At 56.8% G+C, this 17,604-nt stretch overlaps 1 protein-coding gene across 1 annotated transcript in view; it reads left to right on the forward strand.

The window, feature by feature from the left end:
* NBAS (NBAS subunit of NRZ tethering complex) overlaps positions 1–17,604 on the forward strand; it is a 141,176-nt gene that overhangs the window by 60,546 nt on the left and 63,026 nt on the right. The window contains exons 23-30 of the mRNA XM_044663007.1: positions 582–735; positions 1,641–1,826; positions 2,597–2,770; positions 6,771–6,904; positions 8,195–8,257; positions 8,956–9,078; positions 9,784–9,886; positions 11,488–11,693. Of these exons, the coding sequence (XP_044518942.1) occupies positions 582–735; positions 1,641–1,826; positions 2,597–2,770; positions 6,771–6,904; positions 8,195–8,257; positions 8,956–9,078; positions 9,784–9,886; positions 11,488–11,693 (1,143 nt within the window). The remainder of the gene's footprint in view (positions 1–581; positions 736–1,640; positions 1,827–2,596; positions 2,771–6,770; positions 6,905–8,194; positions 8,258–8,955; positions 9,079–9,783; positions 9,887–11,487; positions 11,694–17,604) is intronic.

Below are 17,604 nucleotides of genomic sequence, written 5' to 3' on the forward strand. Positions count from 1 at the left end.
GCAGCGACGTCGTGGCCTGCACCCCCTCTTAGGCCAGACGTGGGCCACGCGGGAGGAGACTGAGCTGGCCTCGAGGCCCACAGAGGGAGCCTGGCCGTCCCCTTAGCCATCCCCTTGGGCAGCCTCAGTGAGTGCTGGCCGGGTCAGTAGAAGGCTCAGCCCTGTGGCCAAAGCCATGGACACACTAAGTGCCGTGGGGCCCTGGGGGAGTCCCTTCCGCCCCCCGAACCTCCATTGGCCCCTCTGTGAAATGGGACTGAAGCCTTGAAGTGCCAGGCTGGAGAAGGAGCTTTTCAGCCCTGGGAGGCCCCCAATGGGGCTCACAACCCGCTGCTGTCCCTCGACCTCTGGGAGGAGCCGGCCCGAGTCCAGCCTGAGTCCAGCCCTCGCAGGCCAGCCGTAGAGTCTCTCCTTGTTGGCTTTTCTCGCTTTCCTGTTCACCAGCCCGAGGCCTCCGCCCTGGGGCCCATTTTACAGAGGAGGAGGCTGAGGCTGGCGGGCATCCCAAGGGCCGCTGAATGGGGAGGGCCGTCCCTGCGGCCTGGCGTGGGTCTGTCTCACCTGTCTGTCTGTCTTTTCAGAATGGCGGTGGAGCCGGGGGCCCGCGATGAGGCCGGCTTCCTGTACGAGGCCCAGCCTGAGCTGCTCAAGTACCGGACGGCGCGGCTGCCCATCGAGCTGGTCACCGAGTGGTACTGCTCTCGGGGGGAGGAGATCGAGCACTGTGCCCGGCAGGTGAGGGGCGTTCCGGGGGGTCTGGAGGGGCTTCCAGGGTTCCCTGCTTTGGCCCAAGAGGGCTCCCGGCGCCTCCCTCCTCGGGCCTCCACGGGGTGCGAGTTGTGCAGGCTCTCCTGAGCCCCCCTGCATAGGGCCCCAAGACTGCTGTCCATGGATCTGGCCGTCCCTCCTCATGGGGGCCCCGGGGACTGTGGAGGGGGGGCTGGGGCCTGGCAGGGGGAGCACCAGACATCGGCTCTGTCCTTCCCAGCCACGCTCGTCGAGGCGTGAGGAGAGGCCAGAAGGCTCGGCTATAGAGGCTGACCGCCTGGGGGGAGCAGCCTGAGTAAGGTCTGGGGCCCCCCGACTCCCCACAGTGGAGCCTGGCGTGGCAGGGCACTCGCCCCTTACTTCTCAGAGCTGGGAGGCCCGTGCCTGGGGTGCTGGGGTGAGCCCCAAAGGGCTGCAGCCATCGCCGCCGTCTCCTCATGGGGGCTTTTGATGCTCCTTCCGTGCCCGCCTCGGCTCGGCCCTTGCGCCCGGCTCAACATGAGGAAACGTGCAGCGGGGCCCCGGGGGGTGGCGGGGCTCCTCAGGCTTGTGGGCGCGCAGGCTGGCCAGAGACGCACTCGGGTCCCGGCCCCAGAGCGTGCCTCTGCCCCGGGCCTCTGGGGGAGCCTCCCTGCCCCTCGCACTGTCTGTGCTGCGGTTCTGGGCCGTTTGCTTTCATTTCTGGGGGCCCTCCTTGACCAAGGAGGGGGCCGGCTGTAGGTGAGGGGCCCTCCCCAGGGGTTGGGGTGGCCAAGGACCCCGCAGAGGCCCGGATTCGGGGCTGGGGGGGGGGATCCGTGCGGGCTGGGGAGGGCCCGGTTTGGCGCGAGCGTCCGTCCGGCCTGACTGGCTACTCTCTGCCCCGGACACAGGTGGACTGTGCCTTGTCCCTCATCCGCCTGGGCATGGAGAGGAACATCCCCGGCTTGCTGCGCCTCTGCGACGACCTGGTCACCCTGGAGACGCTCGTGTACGAGGCCGGCTGCGACCTGACGCTGAGCCTGAAGGAGCTCCGGCAGATGAAGCCCATCGACCAGCTGCGGCTGCTCATGGAGAGCGTAGGTCCCCCCCCGAACCCCCCCAGACCCTCTGAGCCCCCCAGTCCCCCGAGCCCAGGGCGCCCCCGTCCTGGCCAAGAGGGGCCCTCGGAGAGCCCAGGGGCCGGCCAGCCTTCTCACCTGGTTCTGCCCAAGCTCGGCCTCCTCAGGGCAGCTCGGTGCCGGGCATCAGGACGCCTCGTGGTCTCGCTGCCCACCGTGCCAGGCTGGTAGGGCACTCGGCCTCCTGGGCACAGGCCGATTTCAGGGGCCCATCGATGTGGGGGCGCCGCCATTGGCCCGGAAACCGCTGCCCCCCTTTCCCTTTGGGCCAGTGGGGTCGTGCGGGGGCGGCAGGGTGGGAGGCCCGTCCTCTGACGTCTCCCCGGGCCGATCCCTGCCCCGCACTGAGGCTCTGCGGCCTGGCCAGGGCGACGACGAGGGGGCGCTGGGGCTCTTCCCCATCATGGCGGCCCCGCAGCGAGGCCCGTCTGTGCCTGGGGCTGAGGCTGCTCTTGGTAGCCCGTGGCCAGCCCCAGCAGCTCAGGCCGGCCGTTCCCTCCTCCCTGGGCCCCCCTTGGTCCCTGCTCTGGGAGGGCCCGACGGGCTGTGTCCTGGGCCCTTGGCTGGGGCAGACCCTCCCCTGGTTCAGATAGCAGCCCCTTGGCTCAGGGGAGGCCCTCCTTTCTGCCCTCCCCCAGTCCCCCTGCTCTGCACTCCTCATCTCACTGCCCAGGGGGGTCCCCAAAGGCGGAGGGGTTCAGACACATCGTGTTGCTTCGTGCCCGCAGTCCTCGGAGGAGAAGTACGTGACCAACGCGTACCAGTGGATGGTGCCCCTCCTGCACCGCTGGGAGAAGCAGAGCCCGGGCGCCGGTGACCAGCTGCTGCGAGACTACCTGGTGACCCTGGCCAGGGGGGACCTGCGGCTGCCCCTCCAGATCTTCCAGCACTCCAAGCCCGACGTAAGGAGTGGGGGAGGGTTGGGCCGCTCGCCCCCTCCATCACACGGTCCTCTGGCCGCCAAGCGCTGGCCCTGGGTGCAGACGGGCAGCACAGTCCTGGCCCCCCGGGAGCCCGTGCTCCATGGCACTAGCTAGTCGACGGTGGGGAGGTGGCGGAGGCCAGAGAGAGGGGATGCAGCCTGGCTGGGAGGGCGTCCCCCGGAGGAGGGGGTTCTCAGAGCCCCCCCAGGTGGGCTCTGCCCTGCCGCCCCCACGTCTGGCCCAGGCCTCTCTGCCCTCCCTGCCTCCCCCTCCAGAGCTCCCCCTCAGCCTCCTCCATCAGGCTTTCTCTGGTCCTGAGTGTCTCTCAGGCAGAACATCTGCCCTTGGAGGACCTTCTTGGGCTGCCTCTCAGCCAGGGGCCGCCTGACTGACTTGGGAAGGAGGCAGGCTCATCCCCATTTCCTGACTCACTGGCCAGAGGACGTCCCACCTCCCAGGGCTGTGGGTGCTTGTCCTCTGGCCCTGGGAGCGGGCAGAGGGGGCCGAGCCAGGAGGGGCCCCTCTGCCCTGCTTTTGGACTCTCCTAGAGGTGGCCTCTGCTCCTGTGGGCCCACTAGGGGACGACTGAACGTGATCTGTGAATGTGGCTGTCTTATATATACGTATATACACACGCACACGCACATGCACACGCACACACACACACACACACGCCAGCTCCACGCAGAAGAACCCCAGAGCCCCACAGCCAGCCCAGGCATCTTCCCTGTCTCTCCTGGGAAGTAGGGAGATGAAGGAGAGGAGCGGGGGGTGGTGAGGCCCTCAATTCGGATGGGCTTGGATGGAGGCCGAGAAGGCAGACCGGAGGCTAGAGGGGGGCCCTCACTGGGGCAGGACAGAAACCTGGCAGCCGCCTGGCCAGGAGGGACGAGGAAAGGGGCGGTCAGTGAGCCGGAGGGGGGTGTTAGAGGAAAGGCTTTGGGACGGCACCAGGAGGGCCAGATGGTCAGTTCTGGTTTAGAGGTCCAGTTTGAGACACCTCCGCAGCGTCCAGCTGGAGATGTCCAGGAGGGCCAATGAGGAGAGAGGCTTCATGTTGTGGCGAGGACTCATGGGCCCAGCTTGGAAGCACTCGCGCTTGTTTGGCCGGTAGAGTGGGAGAGGAAGGAAGGAGGAACACATTTGGGTAGAGGGGAAGGCAGAGGGGGGAGGCGTGCTGGGACGTGGCTTCTCGTCCAGGGGTGCCGGTGGTGGTGTGGAAGGCCCTTTGCCCAACCCTGACCCGAGTGCTCAGCTGTTGTAGGACCCTGGCCGAGTGTCTCCTCTTCCTGGGCCTCCGTTTCCTCGTGTAAAGTGAAAAGGTGGACTCTGGTTCCTCCATGGCCACAGTGTAGCTTGGAAAGGGAGTGAGGTGTTGGACTGTGATGGGCTTCCAGAGCCTGGGACGGACTCCCTTGGCAGGGAGCTGTTGAAGGGCAGGACGTTGCCCAGTGGCACCATCATGTGAACTGATGGTGGGGAATAAAGGACTGGTAAATGCTGAGCTTTAGGGAGACTCTGGGAGTGTGTTAAGACTGACCTAGAAGGAAGTGAGGCCAGGAACGTGGAAACCGGGGAGTCCCCTTTTCCTGCATCCTTGCAGGCAGCTCCCCTGTCCGTGGCTCTTCTATCCAGCCTCCTGTCTCCTACTTCTCTGCTGTTTGCATCCTCTTTCCCATTAGTTGGCTCCCAATTCTCTGTCTTTTTGGAAAAATGGATAGAATGGATGTCTCTGTGGCGGACGCCACGTGTGTGGTGTTGTGAGGAAGATTAATTTAGTATTAGTGTTGGACCTAGCAGGAAGGGTTGGAGGATTCCAAGATGGAATGAAGGAGCAGGAAGTGGGCTTGTGCTCTGGGAGAGACTCCATTAGTGGTTGGACATAACTGTTCTAGCCCTGGGAGATCTCAGAGTTGGGGAAAAACTGCATCCAGATTCCCTGGATCCTGAGAGGTGGAAGCTTTCAGCAGTGGGCAAGACCTGCAGAGCAGCACCAAGTGGGGAAGTGGTTTGGGATCTGGTGGACAGCATGGCAGACTCACTCTCCCTGCCTGGGTACCTGGGATCACCCGGTGGAGTTGGCTCTTGGCATCCTGTGACCATCCTTGGATTACCGTGAGACCCCAAAGCCACCCTCAGGCCCTTTAGCCAAGCTGACCAAACCTGGCTGGAACCAGGTCTGAAGAAGCTTCCCTGTGACTTCAGCACTGCTTCCTTTGGGCCCTGCCTGGCTTAGGTCAATAGAATAGTGTAGTCAAGTCCTTCCCTGCCCCTGGGGTTTGCCCTTAGGTTGTAAGTAGAGAATCCCTTATTCCCATCCTTTATTGTTGTTTCCCTCAATTAAACTGTATAAACTTTTACCTCCTGCCTGCTGGTTCCATAGACCCTGGCCTAGGAGGGCTGAGTGACTGTTGGGCCAACCGCCATTCCAGTGACAGTTAACAGCTTGGCAGTAAAGCCTGGACCTGGTTGGTCCTGTCTCTCCTTCGACCCAGTGTGAACCCACAAACCATTTAGTTACATTTTATATATATTATATTATTTAGTTACATTTAATATATATTATATTATTATATTTATATATTAATTATATCATATCATATCATATCATATTATTTTATATATTACATTATATTATATTACATTATATTATATTATATTATATTATATTATATTATATTATATTATATTATATTATATTATATTATATTATATTATATTATATTATATATAATAACAGTTAACATCCCTGGTGCCCCACCATTACAGTTGGCCTCACCAGTTGTGGGAGGGGAAGAACCCTGCAGGTGGCGTCTTTGTGGGGCCACTTCCTCGTGGGGGGTTCACGGGTAAGTCCTCGAAGGGCAGCGGGACTCCCTGTTGTCATGGGTGACACAAGGAGGGAGAATAGAGGATTTGCGATGCCTCTTTCCTCTCTCCGTCCCTGGGGACGCTGCTGATCTGATGGGTCATGACAGACAGTTTTGGTGGTTCCTTGGCCGTAGTCTTGTCTGCAGAGGATCCCTGCCAGGATGTCACCCACTGACCCTTCGGGAAGCCTCGCTGGCCTTGGCCAGCAGATTCAGTTTATCCCCTTTGATCTTGGTCACATTTTGGGTATTTCTAACCGGGGAAATCTCGTGATTTTGTTCTCTTCACCATTTGGGGCCTGTTTCTTTCCATGGGAACTTGCAAGCATCAGAATCTGAAAAGCCAACCAACCAACCAAGATCTAGAGGGAGTTTGGCGTGACCCAGGCCAGTGCTTTGCCCTTTCCTTTAGGGAAACAGTTCTGAACTGCCTGTGCGATGCTACGAGAAGTCCGTCTGAACGAGGACGTGTTTTCTGTGCAGGTTCTCACATTTCACAGTCGTCAGGATGCCCTGAAGATTCGGGGTTCAGCACTGGTGCTTCTGCGGCCGTTTTTCTCAGGCTGCCAGTGCTCTCTGCGCCTGAACTGCTCTGGGCACGGCCTCGTTTATACCCTTTTGAGTGTGTTCCAGGGTCCTGGACCGTGTGTTTAAGTGAATGATTTACAAACAATAATTGAAAAACAATAGTTTTATAATGTAGGCGGATGTATCTTAGAAATTACAGTCTCTCCCTCTATTCCTAATCGGATCACATAAAAGATGGCTGTAGGGTTGCAAGCGTGGCCTTTAATGAATTGCCATTTTAATGCCTCGTGCCTAGCCCGATCCGATTCCTCCTCAGTGGCTCATAAATTGGAGAGTCTGTTTTCTGCAGATGCGAAGCACAGAGGTTAGAAATTAGCTTCTCTGACTGGTTCTGTAATTAAAACGAGATTTCATTTAGAATTATTAAAGATCTCAAAAGTCTGTAAGCAAAAAAAGTCAACAGATTGGTTTTTACAGCTGATTAATGGCGCCCGCTCGGAGTGCACGGATGGCGCTCTTCCCGGCGGTAAGTCACGGGCAGACGCTCTCGTGTCGAGCCCAGCCTGCTTTGTCTTCACCAGCTTCAGCAGAAGATCATCCCGGACCAGGATCAGCTGATGGAGATCGCCCTGGAGTGCATCTACGGTTGTGAGCGCGATGACCAGCTCGCTTGTTGCTACGATATTTTAGAGTGCCTCCCGCAGAGAGGATACGGGTAAGGACTCGCCTGCCAGCGGCCGCCCTTCCCTGTGTTTCTTTTCACAAAAGGGTCTTTGGATGTGCACCGAATCTCCTTTAGGAGGCTCAGGCCAGCTTCACCCCTTGGTTAACTAGAGCCCTGCAGGGCAGAGAGCCCTCGAGGCCCCGAGCCCAGGGAGCCTGGACTTCCTTCTGGCCGGTCTCGGCAGATCTCTTGTCCTCCGTAGGCCTCGGTTTCCCGTTCTGTAGGGCAGAGCTGTCGGATTGAGGACTTCAGAGGTCTGGCTACATTCTGAGAGGGCCTCTTGCCTTTCCTTTGGCCATCATGGTTGACCTCCTGAGATGAGCTCCAGGGGGTGACTCACCCCCTATGGAGGCCTCCCTCCCTCACTGCACCCTTTTCCTTGTATTCTTATCCCCTCCCATGGATGGAGTTATCATCTCGAGAGCTCAATTCAGGCCTTGTTTTCTGAATTCAGGCCTCCCGTCCCCAGCCGAGATTGGGATGGTTCGATCCGCTCATGCTCTTGGCATTTCGATCTTCGCGTGCCTCTCCCTGCCAGCCTCCTCCTCCCTATGTGGCTCTGTCTGCGGATGGAGACGCTCGCAGTCACCCCTCTCCCATGTTGCCCAGGCTAGGCCAAGGCTTCCTTTCTGGGGGGACTCCTGGGGCCACAGGATCCTGGCACTGACGGAACTCAGTCAGGATCGACAGGGTTCCTTTTGGCATTTCTGGGGGGCTGCCCCTCACGTACCCCAGAATGCCAGGGGCTGACTCACAAGAAGGCCTCTGGGCATTTGGCCTGTAAACTGACAAGAATTGATTGGATTCTACTACTGTGCGCCAGCAGGAGCCACGCCGAGAGAAAAGCGCCATCATCCTTGTCCTCAGAGCTCAGGTTGTCCAGAAGACAGCCTGCGTGCCATGCGTGTGCTCTAAGACACACGTGTAATCTGTCACTGATCATGCGTTTGTGGGTCCACACACAATGACGTAGAGAGCAGAGATGAAATGAGTCCAAGGCATTTGTGGGGATGGGGAGGGCGAACCCAGATGGTTCTCTCGTAGAAGCTGGGGCTCAAGCTGGGACTTGAAGGAGGAGAGAGATTGGGGAGGCCCCCGAGGCCCGGCGGAGCTTGGGGTCCCTGGCGGGCGGCGCAGAATCCAGCCCCGGGGACGGCGGAAGGGCCTCTGGGCTGCCTGGCATGGGCCCGGCTCGGGCCGTCTCTGCCTTTCTCACCAGACGTCCCAGCAGGAAGGAGCCGGGGCTGCGCCTCATTTTCCCCTCCTTTTCCCTTCTCGTAGCCTTAAGACTGCGCAGGCCGCCGCTCTCCATGACAAGGTGGACCAGCTGGAGCAGATTCTCAGGTGAGGAAGGCGGCTGCCTTCGGCCTTCACGGAGGCCGGCCCGGCCAGCTTGTCTCCTCTTCTGCCCCGTCCGCCCCACAACAAGTGCCTTTAGCGGGCATTCGTGTGGCCGGGGAGCCGCAGGGGGTCTTGGCCAGAGGAGCCTGGAGGCACCCCGGGAGATGCCCTTCTTGGCGCTGTTTTAAACCCGGCACTGCCTGCTTCGACTGGAACAGATGGCCGGACCTCGCGGGCCGCGGCGCTGCCAGGGAACGCCGGGCCAGCCCGCCTTCACCATGTTCTGGGTGCCTTCAGGCCGGCCCTCCCTGGCCCGTCTCCCGCCCCGTCCGGCCAGCCTGCTTCGTGAGGCCGGACAGGAGCGCTGCTTCCCTTTCTCAGCTTGTGGGCTCCCTGCGTGGGAGGACTCGCTCGCACTCGGGCCGTCGGATGCCAAGAGCTGGGCTCGGCTCCTACCTTGCCCGGAGCTGGCGCCGAGGGTCCTGCGGGCACTCGGCCTTTGTGCCACCCAAACGCAGACACGCTTTGGGGAGGCCCCTGCGGGCACAGAGATGGCCCTCCTGTGTTAGCCCGGAGCCTGGGGCCATCCTGTGTGTGTGTGTGTGGGGGTCTGGGGGGCCGCCCACGTCCTGGGAAGTGCTAGAACAAGGACGGTGTGCCTGGCGGCGGCACCCTCAGAGCTCTGCTCGGCCTGTCCACAGCGTGTCCGAGCTCCTGGAGAAGCACGGCCTTCAGAAGCCCATTTCGTTCGTGAAAAGCACCCAGGCCGACGCGGAAGAGGCCCGCAAACTGATGATCCGGCTCACCCGGCACACCGCACGCAGGTGAGTATCCGGCGGGCCCCCAGCACGGGCGCAGCATCACCCCGACTTCCGGACCGCGGGCGCGTGTCCTGCCATGTCTGGCTCTTCTGAGTCCCGAGACGTGCGGCTTTCCTGCTGTGTCTGTCTGTCTGTGTGTCACGGTCCTGTGGGAAGAGGCCCCTTGTAGCAGGCTAGAAAAGGGGTGCCCCCTGGCCCCCTCCTGCTGCGACCCCCGGAGCTCAGCTTGAGGCGCAGTAGTGCCCTTCCGGTGGGTGCTTCTCCCCTCCCTTGTACTCGTCCCTGACCCTGAGCGGCGCCGGCAGGCGGTCACTGAGGAAAGCAGCCAAGCACCCCACTCACTGCCCCCACTCAGACGGGGCACTCCGAGGTGCGCTCGCACCCAGAGCCGGCTTCCCAGCTCTCAGAGCAGCTCCAGGCGCTTTTCTTGTCAGATCTGCCCCGCGACCCCCGGCAGAGCCTTGGCCGAGAAGGCTGGCCCTCGCTCGAGGTGGGGGGCCCCTTGAGGTGTGGGAGCAGGTTCTGCCCCTAGGAGGGCCGCCAGAAGGAGGCCGCACAGCCTCCCCCCGACATCAGAGCCCCCAGCGTCAGGCCCCGCATTCTGAGGAGAGCCTGTCCCATCCGTTGTCCACAGCTGTACATCGTGGGGGCTGCCTGGGGGCGGCCGCGCTCTCGGCTCTAAAGAAGGCCCCTTCCTTTTCTCTGCAGGCAGCCCCAGGTCGGCGAGTCCCATTGGAAGATGTTGCTGCAGGACATGCTGGCCATGCAGCGGACCGTCTACACCTGCTTGGAGCCCGATGCTTGCTACGAGGTCAGCCTCGCCTTCCCCATCCTCTAAGAAGGGGGTGGCCGGGTTCAGAGCGGGGCTCAGTAGGCATTGGACGGGGGGCCCCCAGACCCTCATGCTGCCGGTGGAGAATGGACCCAAACCTCCCAGGCCGTTCCCCCTCGTGGCCCGTTGGGTGGAGACGGCCGGACTCCTTGGGGTGCCGGGCATGGGGGCCGAGCTCACGCTGCTGCCCCAAGGCGGAGGCCATCTAAATGGGGTGCTTGTTCCACGCCTGACGGAGCCCCACGTTCATCTCCATCCTGTCAGCCGCAGACCCTCCATTGTCTGTGCTCGAGCGAAGCTTGAATTCCAAGTTAGGAGCGAAGGAGCCGCCACGAGCGGATATTCCGGCGCTGCTGGATTTGCCCATTTTCTTCAGTATTCTGCCCAGGGCTCGGGGCTTGACCAAGTTTCTCCACAGAGTTGTCCATCCCGAGAGCCGACGGCTTCAGAGGTTTCCTGGACTTTAAACTCCTCCTTTATCAGTTTCCAGGCTTATCGCTCATGGCCGCCTCTCCGTCTCCCGGGGGGCCTCGGCAAGGCATGAAGAGAATTTTGAAAAAGCTCTTGAAGGAGTCTGTAGGCCAATCAATTAGGAACCGAAATGGCCCCCTGCTAAGGGATTCTGGGAAAGGGGACGTGAGCCGGTAGGGCCCCAAGGGCACCTTTTTACATGTCAGGATGGTAGAGTTACAGGAGAGGGTGGCCCGGGGGAAGAACCCTGGTTGTGGGTTCAAATCCTGCCTTTTAAACTTCATATCTGCTTGATGTGGACCAAGTCATTAGCCCCAGGCCGTATCCGTAACATAAAGGAAGTGCACGGGAGAGCTCCGAGGTCTTTCGCCGCTCCCGAATTAGGATCCTGTGATTTCCGTCTGGCCTGACATGATAGCACGTGTTCTCGGGAGCCCCCGGCCAGGGACACCTTAACGAGAAGGGCCGTTGGGGCAAAGGCGTGGCCGCAGCCTCCTGCCGACCCTCCTCTTCCCCTTTGTCCCCCCGGAGGGGAGGCGGAAGGCAGCCTGCTCCGTGCCCTGCCAGGAGGGGCTGGCGAGGAGGAGGAGTCGTCTTCCTCCTGCTTTCTCTGAACCCCACCTTCCTCTTCCCATCCTCGGCGTGCCCTGTAAGGGCTGGGCAGGGCTCCCGGCTCTAGGCCTGGCTCTCGGCCCACTCAGCCACCCGACTGCCCACCTCCTGGAGTCCCGGAACAAGCGGGCATCCTGGTTCTGGCACAGCTCCAGTCTAAATGCGAACCACCTCCGGGCCGAGAGACCTCATCCTGTGCGTCCCTCCACATCCGTTGTCCCCGCTAGGCCTGAGCAGGCAGCAAGGGCAGAGCCCGGGGGGTCAGCGGGCTATGCCAGGCCTGGCCCTCTGTTCCTGGGCGGGGGAGGCAGTGGGCTCTGCCAGGTCTGGCCCTCTGTTCCTGGGCTGGGCCTCCGTATTCCGAGGGGATTTTCCCAGCAGTCTCGGGTGGGGGGCGGTGGAGGAGATCCCCCCACGAGGAGCCTCGGCAATGAGTCGGACATAGCTCGTGTGGGCCCGGGCTGGGGCTGCCTCACGCGGCTCTCCCCTTCCTGCAGATCTTCACGGAGAGCCTCCTGTGTGCCAGCCGCCTGGACACGCTGCAGCTGGCCGGCCAGATGATGCAGTGCAGTGCCGGCCCCCCGCGAGGGAAGGCCCCCTTCAGGGTGGGCTACGAGAAGAGCATCGCCCTGGTGCTGGCGGCCAGCCGGGAGTACTTCAACTCGTCCACCAGCCTCAGCGACAGCTGCATGGACCTGGCCAGGTAGGAGGCTTCTGCCCGCCGCCCGGGGCCCGGCCTGGGGGGCATCGAGAGCTTGCGAGGCTGCACGGCCCCCCCGGGCGGGCTCCCTGGACACTCGCCCGTGTGGGTGGATGGCGGCACCAGGAGGCTCCCCGCGGCCCTGTGTTGAGGGGGCAGCCGACGTTCTCTGACCCAAAGCTCGAAGGTCCGCTTGGAATGTTGGCCCCGGAGCAAGCCCAGCACTACCCCCGCCGGCCCTCCCTGCGCCCCGAAGGCAGCGTCTGGGGGCGGCTGCGCATGAGGCATGGAGCCAGCCCAAGGCTTCCCTCAGGGCATGCCGGGGTGCAGAGGCAGAGCTCCGGGGAGGCCGGTTGTACCCCAGGCCGGGGCTCACATCTCCCCAACAGGGGGTCTGAGTGGCCGCCTTCCCCCTTCCTCTCCTCCTTGTCCTGTGGGGGAGGGGCTCTCTGGGGCATCAGGCGCAGTCAGCGGCCCCCCTCGAGTGCCGCCTGGGGCACCCCGCCCAGCTCGTAGGAGCTGCAATGGGTGACTGGTCAGGCGGGGGGAAGCTGCGGCTTGTTTCCTTCCCCTTCTGAAGGGTCCTCATGCGGCAGGCCTTGCTTGGAGAGCCCATGACGGACCCCCCTCACCAGGAGGCCAGGTCCGGGCTTCCGTTCCCCCTCAGCCACCAGCCGCTGTGTCAGCGGGCCTCTCTGGGCCTCCGTTTCCCCATCCGTGGAAGGATAGTCATAAACGGACCTCTGGGAACGGACAAGAACAACCACGTGGAAGGAGGAGGCGGCCGCGCGCTGGCTCCCTTCAGAGCTCCTCTCCAGCCTCCCCGGCCCTTGGTGGATCAGGAGATCATCCGAATGACCTCCCATGGTCGGAGGAGGGCTACCTCTGTGAAACGAAGAGGCCGGGGGCGGAGGGGGCAGCTCAGCACCACCCAGCTTGCAGCCCTCTTCAGACGAGTTTATGGTCATTTACCTGCAACCAGGGATCCCTGGTGACCTGCCACAGTCTGCCCTTCTGGCCCACTTCCCTTTCTTTAGTGGAAAGTGTTCTTTGTTCCCGCGGGCCGCCTGCTGGTCGTCGGCAGTAGACGGAGGGCCCAAACAAGGCCTTTTAAGAAACTTTCTTTCCTTCCTCTGGGAGGAAGCCACCCTTCTCCACCTGGGTCATGGGATTTGACTAAACTGTTCGGAGCCTTCCTTGTTTTCCTTCCTCTCCTAAGGGAGCTCCCTCTTTCCTCCACATGAAGACAACATAGAGCGTGTTCGCCTTTGAGTCCTGGGTTCGGGTTTTGGCAAGAGGCCCTCTGGAATTGTCGTGTAAAAGTGGAGCCTCCCCTGCCCTGTCTCTGCCTCTGTCTGTTGACTCCTCAGCCCCCAACCCTGCACCAGAAGCAGAGACGCTCCTAGCAGTGGCGTCACCACGTGGGGCCAGGAGGGACACCCTCTCTGGGCAGGTCCACCTCTCAACGGGGGTTTCCTCCTGCCCTTACTGTCCCTCACTTGATCCACTCGACTTTGCTTTCCTGACCGTTTCTTCATTCGCTTTGGGAATTCTTCACCTGGTTATCCATCTCTTTCCTCTATCCCCCATGTGTGGGAACCGGGGAGCCAAATTCCAGAGCTCTCAGGCCAAGTAGGGAACATGGCAAGCGACCAGAAAGAAACAATTCAGATATCGTAGAGTCACAGCCAGCATAACCCGAGATTTAGTGTCTTCTGCATTGAAGGAGGACAGGGTTTGGCATATGGTATTCCAGGAATTGAAGGAGCTAAGATTATAGCCAGTCCTCAGGTGTGGGGGGAAATGGATGTTTAATGAAACAAAGAACTCTCAGGCATTCTTAATGAAGAGACTAGAGCTGAATATAAAATTGGACTTTTCAGAAGACTCAAGAAAAGCACAAAAAGGAAAACAAGGAAGAAAAAGTCAAGGAAAAAAACAAGGAAGAGATCCATTCAAGTTAAGCTGTGTACATTCCTTTATGGGAAGATGATTCATGTAACTCCTAAGAATTTTATCATTATTAGGATAGTTAAAAGGAGTTACATAGAGAGCATGTGTGACTTACATTGGAATGATCTCCAAAAAAACAAAAATCAATAAAGGGATGAGAAAGAGGGACACAGTGAAAGAAGGAGGAAGGGAGAGGTGGAACGTGGAAAGTTTTCTCACATTGGAAAAGCATGCAAAGAAGACCTTTTACAGGGGAGGGAAAAATGGCTGGTGGGTGGTGTGCAGTGCCGAAACCTCACTCTCATCAGAATTGGTTCCAAGAGGGAAGAATGTGTATGTACACACACATCCATACACATTCAACTGTATATTGAAATCTATCTTACCCAGTAGAGAAATGGATAGGAGAAAGGAAAGGGAGGTGATAAAAGGGAAGATGTATACAGGGAGGCAGTGGTCAGAAGCAAGGCAGACTTTGGAGGAGGGCTAGAAGGATAAACAGAAGGAAATGGGAAATCCACAGTTAGTAATCCTAACTGGAAATGGGAATGGGAACGGATCTCACCCATAAAAGAGAAGCAACAAAATAGTGTGGAGGCTGCCAGATCCTGTGTGATCCTGATTGGTGCTCCTTGATATCTGAATTGTCTCTTTATGGCTTCTTGTAATTTTTTTCTTTTACTTGGAAGCTCTTGAATCTGGCTATTATATTCCTGGGGGTTGTCTTTTCAGGGTCTAGAGTAGAGGGTGATCTATGGATCCTTTCAATGTCTATATTGCCCTCTTGTTGTAGTACTTCAGGGCAGTTTTGCTGAAGAATTTCTTTTAGTATGGAGTCCAAATTTCTATTAATTTATGCTTTTTCAGGATTCTCAAATTGTCTCTTCTAGACCTGTTTTCTTGATCTGTCAGTTTCTCAGTGAGATATTTCATGTTTCCTTCTGTTTTATCAGTCTTTTGACTTTATTTGTTCTTGCTGTCTTGAGAGATCATTGGCTTCTACTTGCCCAATTCTGGTCTTTAGAGACTGGTTTTCTGTTATAATCTTATGATTTTCCTTTTCGGTTTGGTCTATCCTTTTTTTCCAGGTGTTTAATTTTAGTTTCCAATTTGCTTGCCATTTCATTTGATTTGGGGGCATCTTTCTCCAATTGAGAGTTTCTGTCTTTTAACCTATTAATTTCCTTTTGAACTATTACCCACTTCTCTCGCCAAATCTCTTCCATCTTTCTCATGATCTCAGATTTGAAGTCTTCAAGAGCTTGTGACCAATTTTCATTTTTTTGGGAAGGTGTTGGATGGGATTACTTGTTTGTTCTCCTCTGCTGTTTGCTCTGTTGTCTGGATTTTTTTTTTTGTGTAAAAGTTGTTAAGTGTTGAAGATTTCTTCTTGATTTTTCTCTTTTGGGGTTCTTGTGACTGGCTTGCCATTATTATTATTTCTTTCTCAATCAGAAGTCTGGGTGAGGCAGACAGGCTCTCTGCCTATGGAGCTGTGGAGCAGTTTTCACCTGAGTCATTGCACCAGGTGCCCTCTTAGCTTTATTCTCACGCCCAGGGTCTGCTGCGCTCTTTAGGCTCCTGAGGTCTCAGGTCTAGTTGTTCTCAGGGTCAAGCCTCCTGGTGGTCCTCTTGCTTGTTCCTCTGCCTGAAGCTCCTTTAACAGCCTCAGGGCACTGCTTCCACAGTCATGCACCCCTCTGCACTGAGTCCCCACCCAGGGTCCGTGCCTGCTCTCAGGGTCCGCGTCCGTGCCTGCGCTTAAGGTCAGTGTTCAAAATCTGTGCGTTCTTTAGCCTTTTGGGGTTTTAAGTCTTGTTGCTCTCAGGAGCAGGCCCTGGTGACCCCAGGTAGCTGCCAAGGACTTAATGGATGCCCCAAACTTGCTCTAACTCTTGTGCGCTGGCTTTGGCAAGGGGGTTGCTCAGCTCATGTTTTAGTGAGAGCTGTTTCACCCTCTTATAGCATGGAAATGCTCCGATTCCACGTACCTTCAATGCTGCACCCTGTTGTGGGGTCCCTTTGTTCGTCTGGATTTGTTTTTATGTCTTCTTGAGGAGTCCTATATGTGTGGGTTAGGAGAGGTTAAGCAACTGCTTTTTACTCTGCCGCCATCTTAACCTGGAAAAAAAAAAAGAGAAACAGCACAATGTATTAGAAACCAGAATCTAACGATCTGCTGTCTACAAGAGGCGCAGTGGAAACAGGGAGACACACACAGAATTAAAGTAAAGGGCCAGAGAAGAATCAAATAGACTTCAGCTGAAGTAAAATAAATTTGGGGTGTTTTAAGTAGAAATCATGATGCTAGACAAAGCAAATGCAAAAATAGCCCTCATTAAAATAGATAATCAATGAAACTACCTGCTAAAAGATACCATAGACAATGAAGTAATCTAAAAAAATTTTACAGCAAAATTTTCTGATAAGAGCTTAATTTCTCAAATACAAAGCTCTCTATAGTCATATGAAAGAATGCTCTGAATCACTATTGATTAGAGAAATGCAAATTAAAACAACTCTGAGGTACCACCTCCCACTTATTAGAAATGGCAAATACTGGAAGCAATTTGGTAGTAAACTGGTCCAGCCATTCTGGAGAATGATTTGGAACTATGCCCAAAGGGTTACAAAACTATTACCACTAGTAGGTCTGTATCACAAAGAAATTAAGGAAAAAGGAAGACCTTCATGTCCAAAAAATCTTTCTAGCAGTTCTTTTTGTTGTGACAAAGAATTGGGAACCGAAGGGATGCCTGTCAATTGAGGAATGGCTGACAGCTTGTGGCGTATGATTGCAATGGATACTATTGTGCTGTAAAGAAATGACAAAGGAGATGCATTCAGAAAAACATGAAAAACATCTGTTTGAACAGATGCAGAGTGAAGTGAGAAGAACCAGGAGATAATTGTACACAGTAATAGCGTTGTTGTAGTGATGACCAACTTGGAAAGACTTGGCTGCTCCAATCCTACAATGATCCAAGACAACTCCAAAGGACTCAGGATAAAAACACACTGCCTGCCTCCGGGGACAGAACTGAGGAACTCTGAGTGCAAGCTGAAGTCTACTTTTCTCCTTTTTTTTTGGCAATATGGAAATATATTTTGGATATTTTTACATGTTTAATAGATATAATTTTGATTCTTCTCAGTGGATGAGGGGAGGGATGGCAGGACAGAAGACAATTTGGAATTCAAAATTTAAAAAGAAAATGCTCAAAAGAAACAGAGAAATAAACTACGTATTTTTAAACAAAGTCACTAAAGATAGCATAATCAGCACAGGATGGGGTCAGGACAGACTTCTGGATTTTAGTCACCCTCACAAGCTGGGGATTGAGTTGTCTGTTCCTGGTCCCCTCCTCCAGCACTTCCTACAGGATTTGCTGCCTCTGTTGTTACCATCTCTTCATCCTGTGGGTTTCCACTCACCTAATGGAAATATTGGTCACTGTATGCCCTTGCTCCCACCCGATGTGGCCTCGTGTTGTTTAGGAAGTTCTGACGGGTTTTCCTTCATTGGTCAGCTCACTCATTCATCAAGCACTAATTCTGAAAGAGCCTGCTCCAGGTACCTGCCTCCCAGTGCTTGGCACAGGGCTGGACACATGCCAAGTGCTCAGTCAGTGCTCTGCACCTCTTGAGCTGCTCCAAGTCCTTCATTGAGGCCAGGGATACTTCTTCCTGGAGACAGTGAAGAGTGAAGAGACCCTGTGAAGGCCAGGGAAGCAGGTAGGTCTCCAGGCCAGGCTAGCCAGAGCCTTGCCTCTGTGCCTTTTGTTCATGGACCAGCCTGACTAATTTTGGAGATGCTGATGACAAGGATGATTTTGGCTATGGTGAAATCTGTCAGTGGAAGGACAGCTGTGCCCCAGAACCCTGGATTCGGCGAGTCTAAAGACCTGTTTGAGATGCTTCCTTGGCAAGGGGCCAAGAGAGCTAAGCGATGGTCTCCTCC

Source organism: Gracilinanus agilis, chromosome 2 (assembly GCF_016433145.1).
Source record: "Gracilinanus agilis isolate LMUSP501 chromosome 2, AgileGrace, whole genome shotgun sequence".
NCBI classification, from domain to species: Eukaryota; Metazoa; Chordata; class Mammalia; order Didelphimorphia; family Didelphidae; genus Gracilinanus; species Gracilinanus agilis.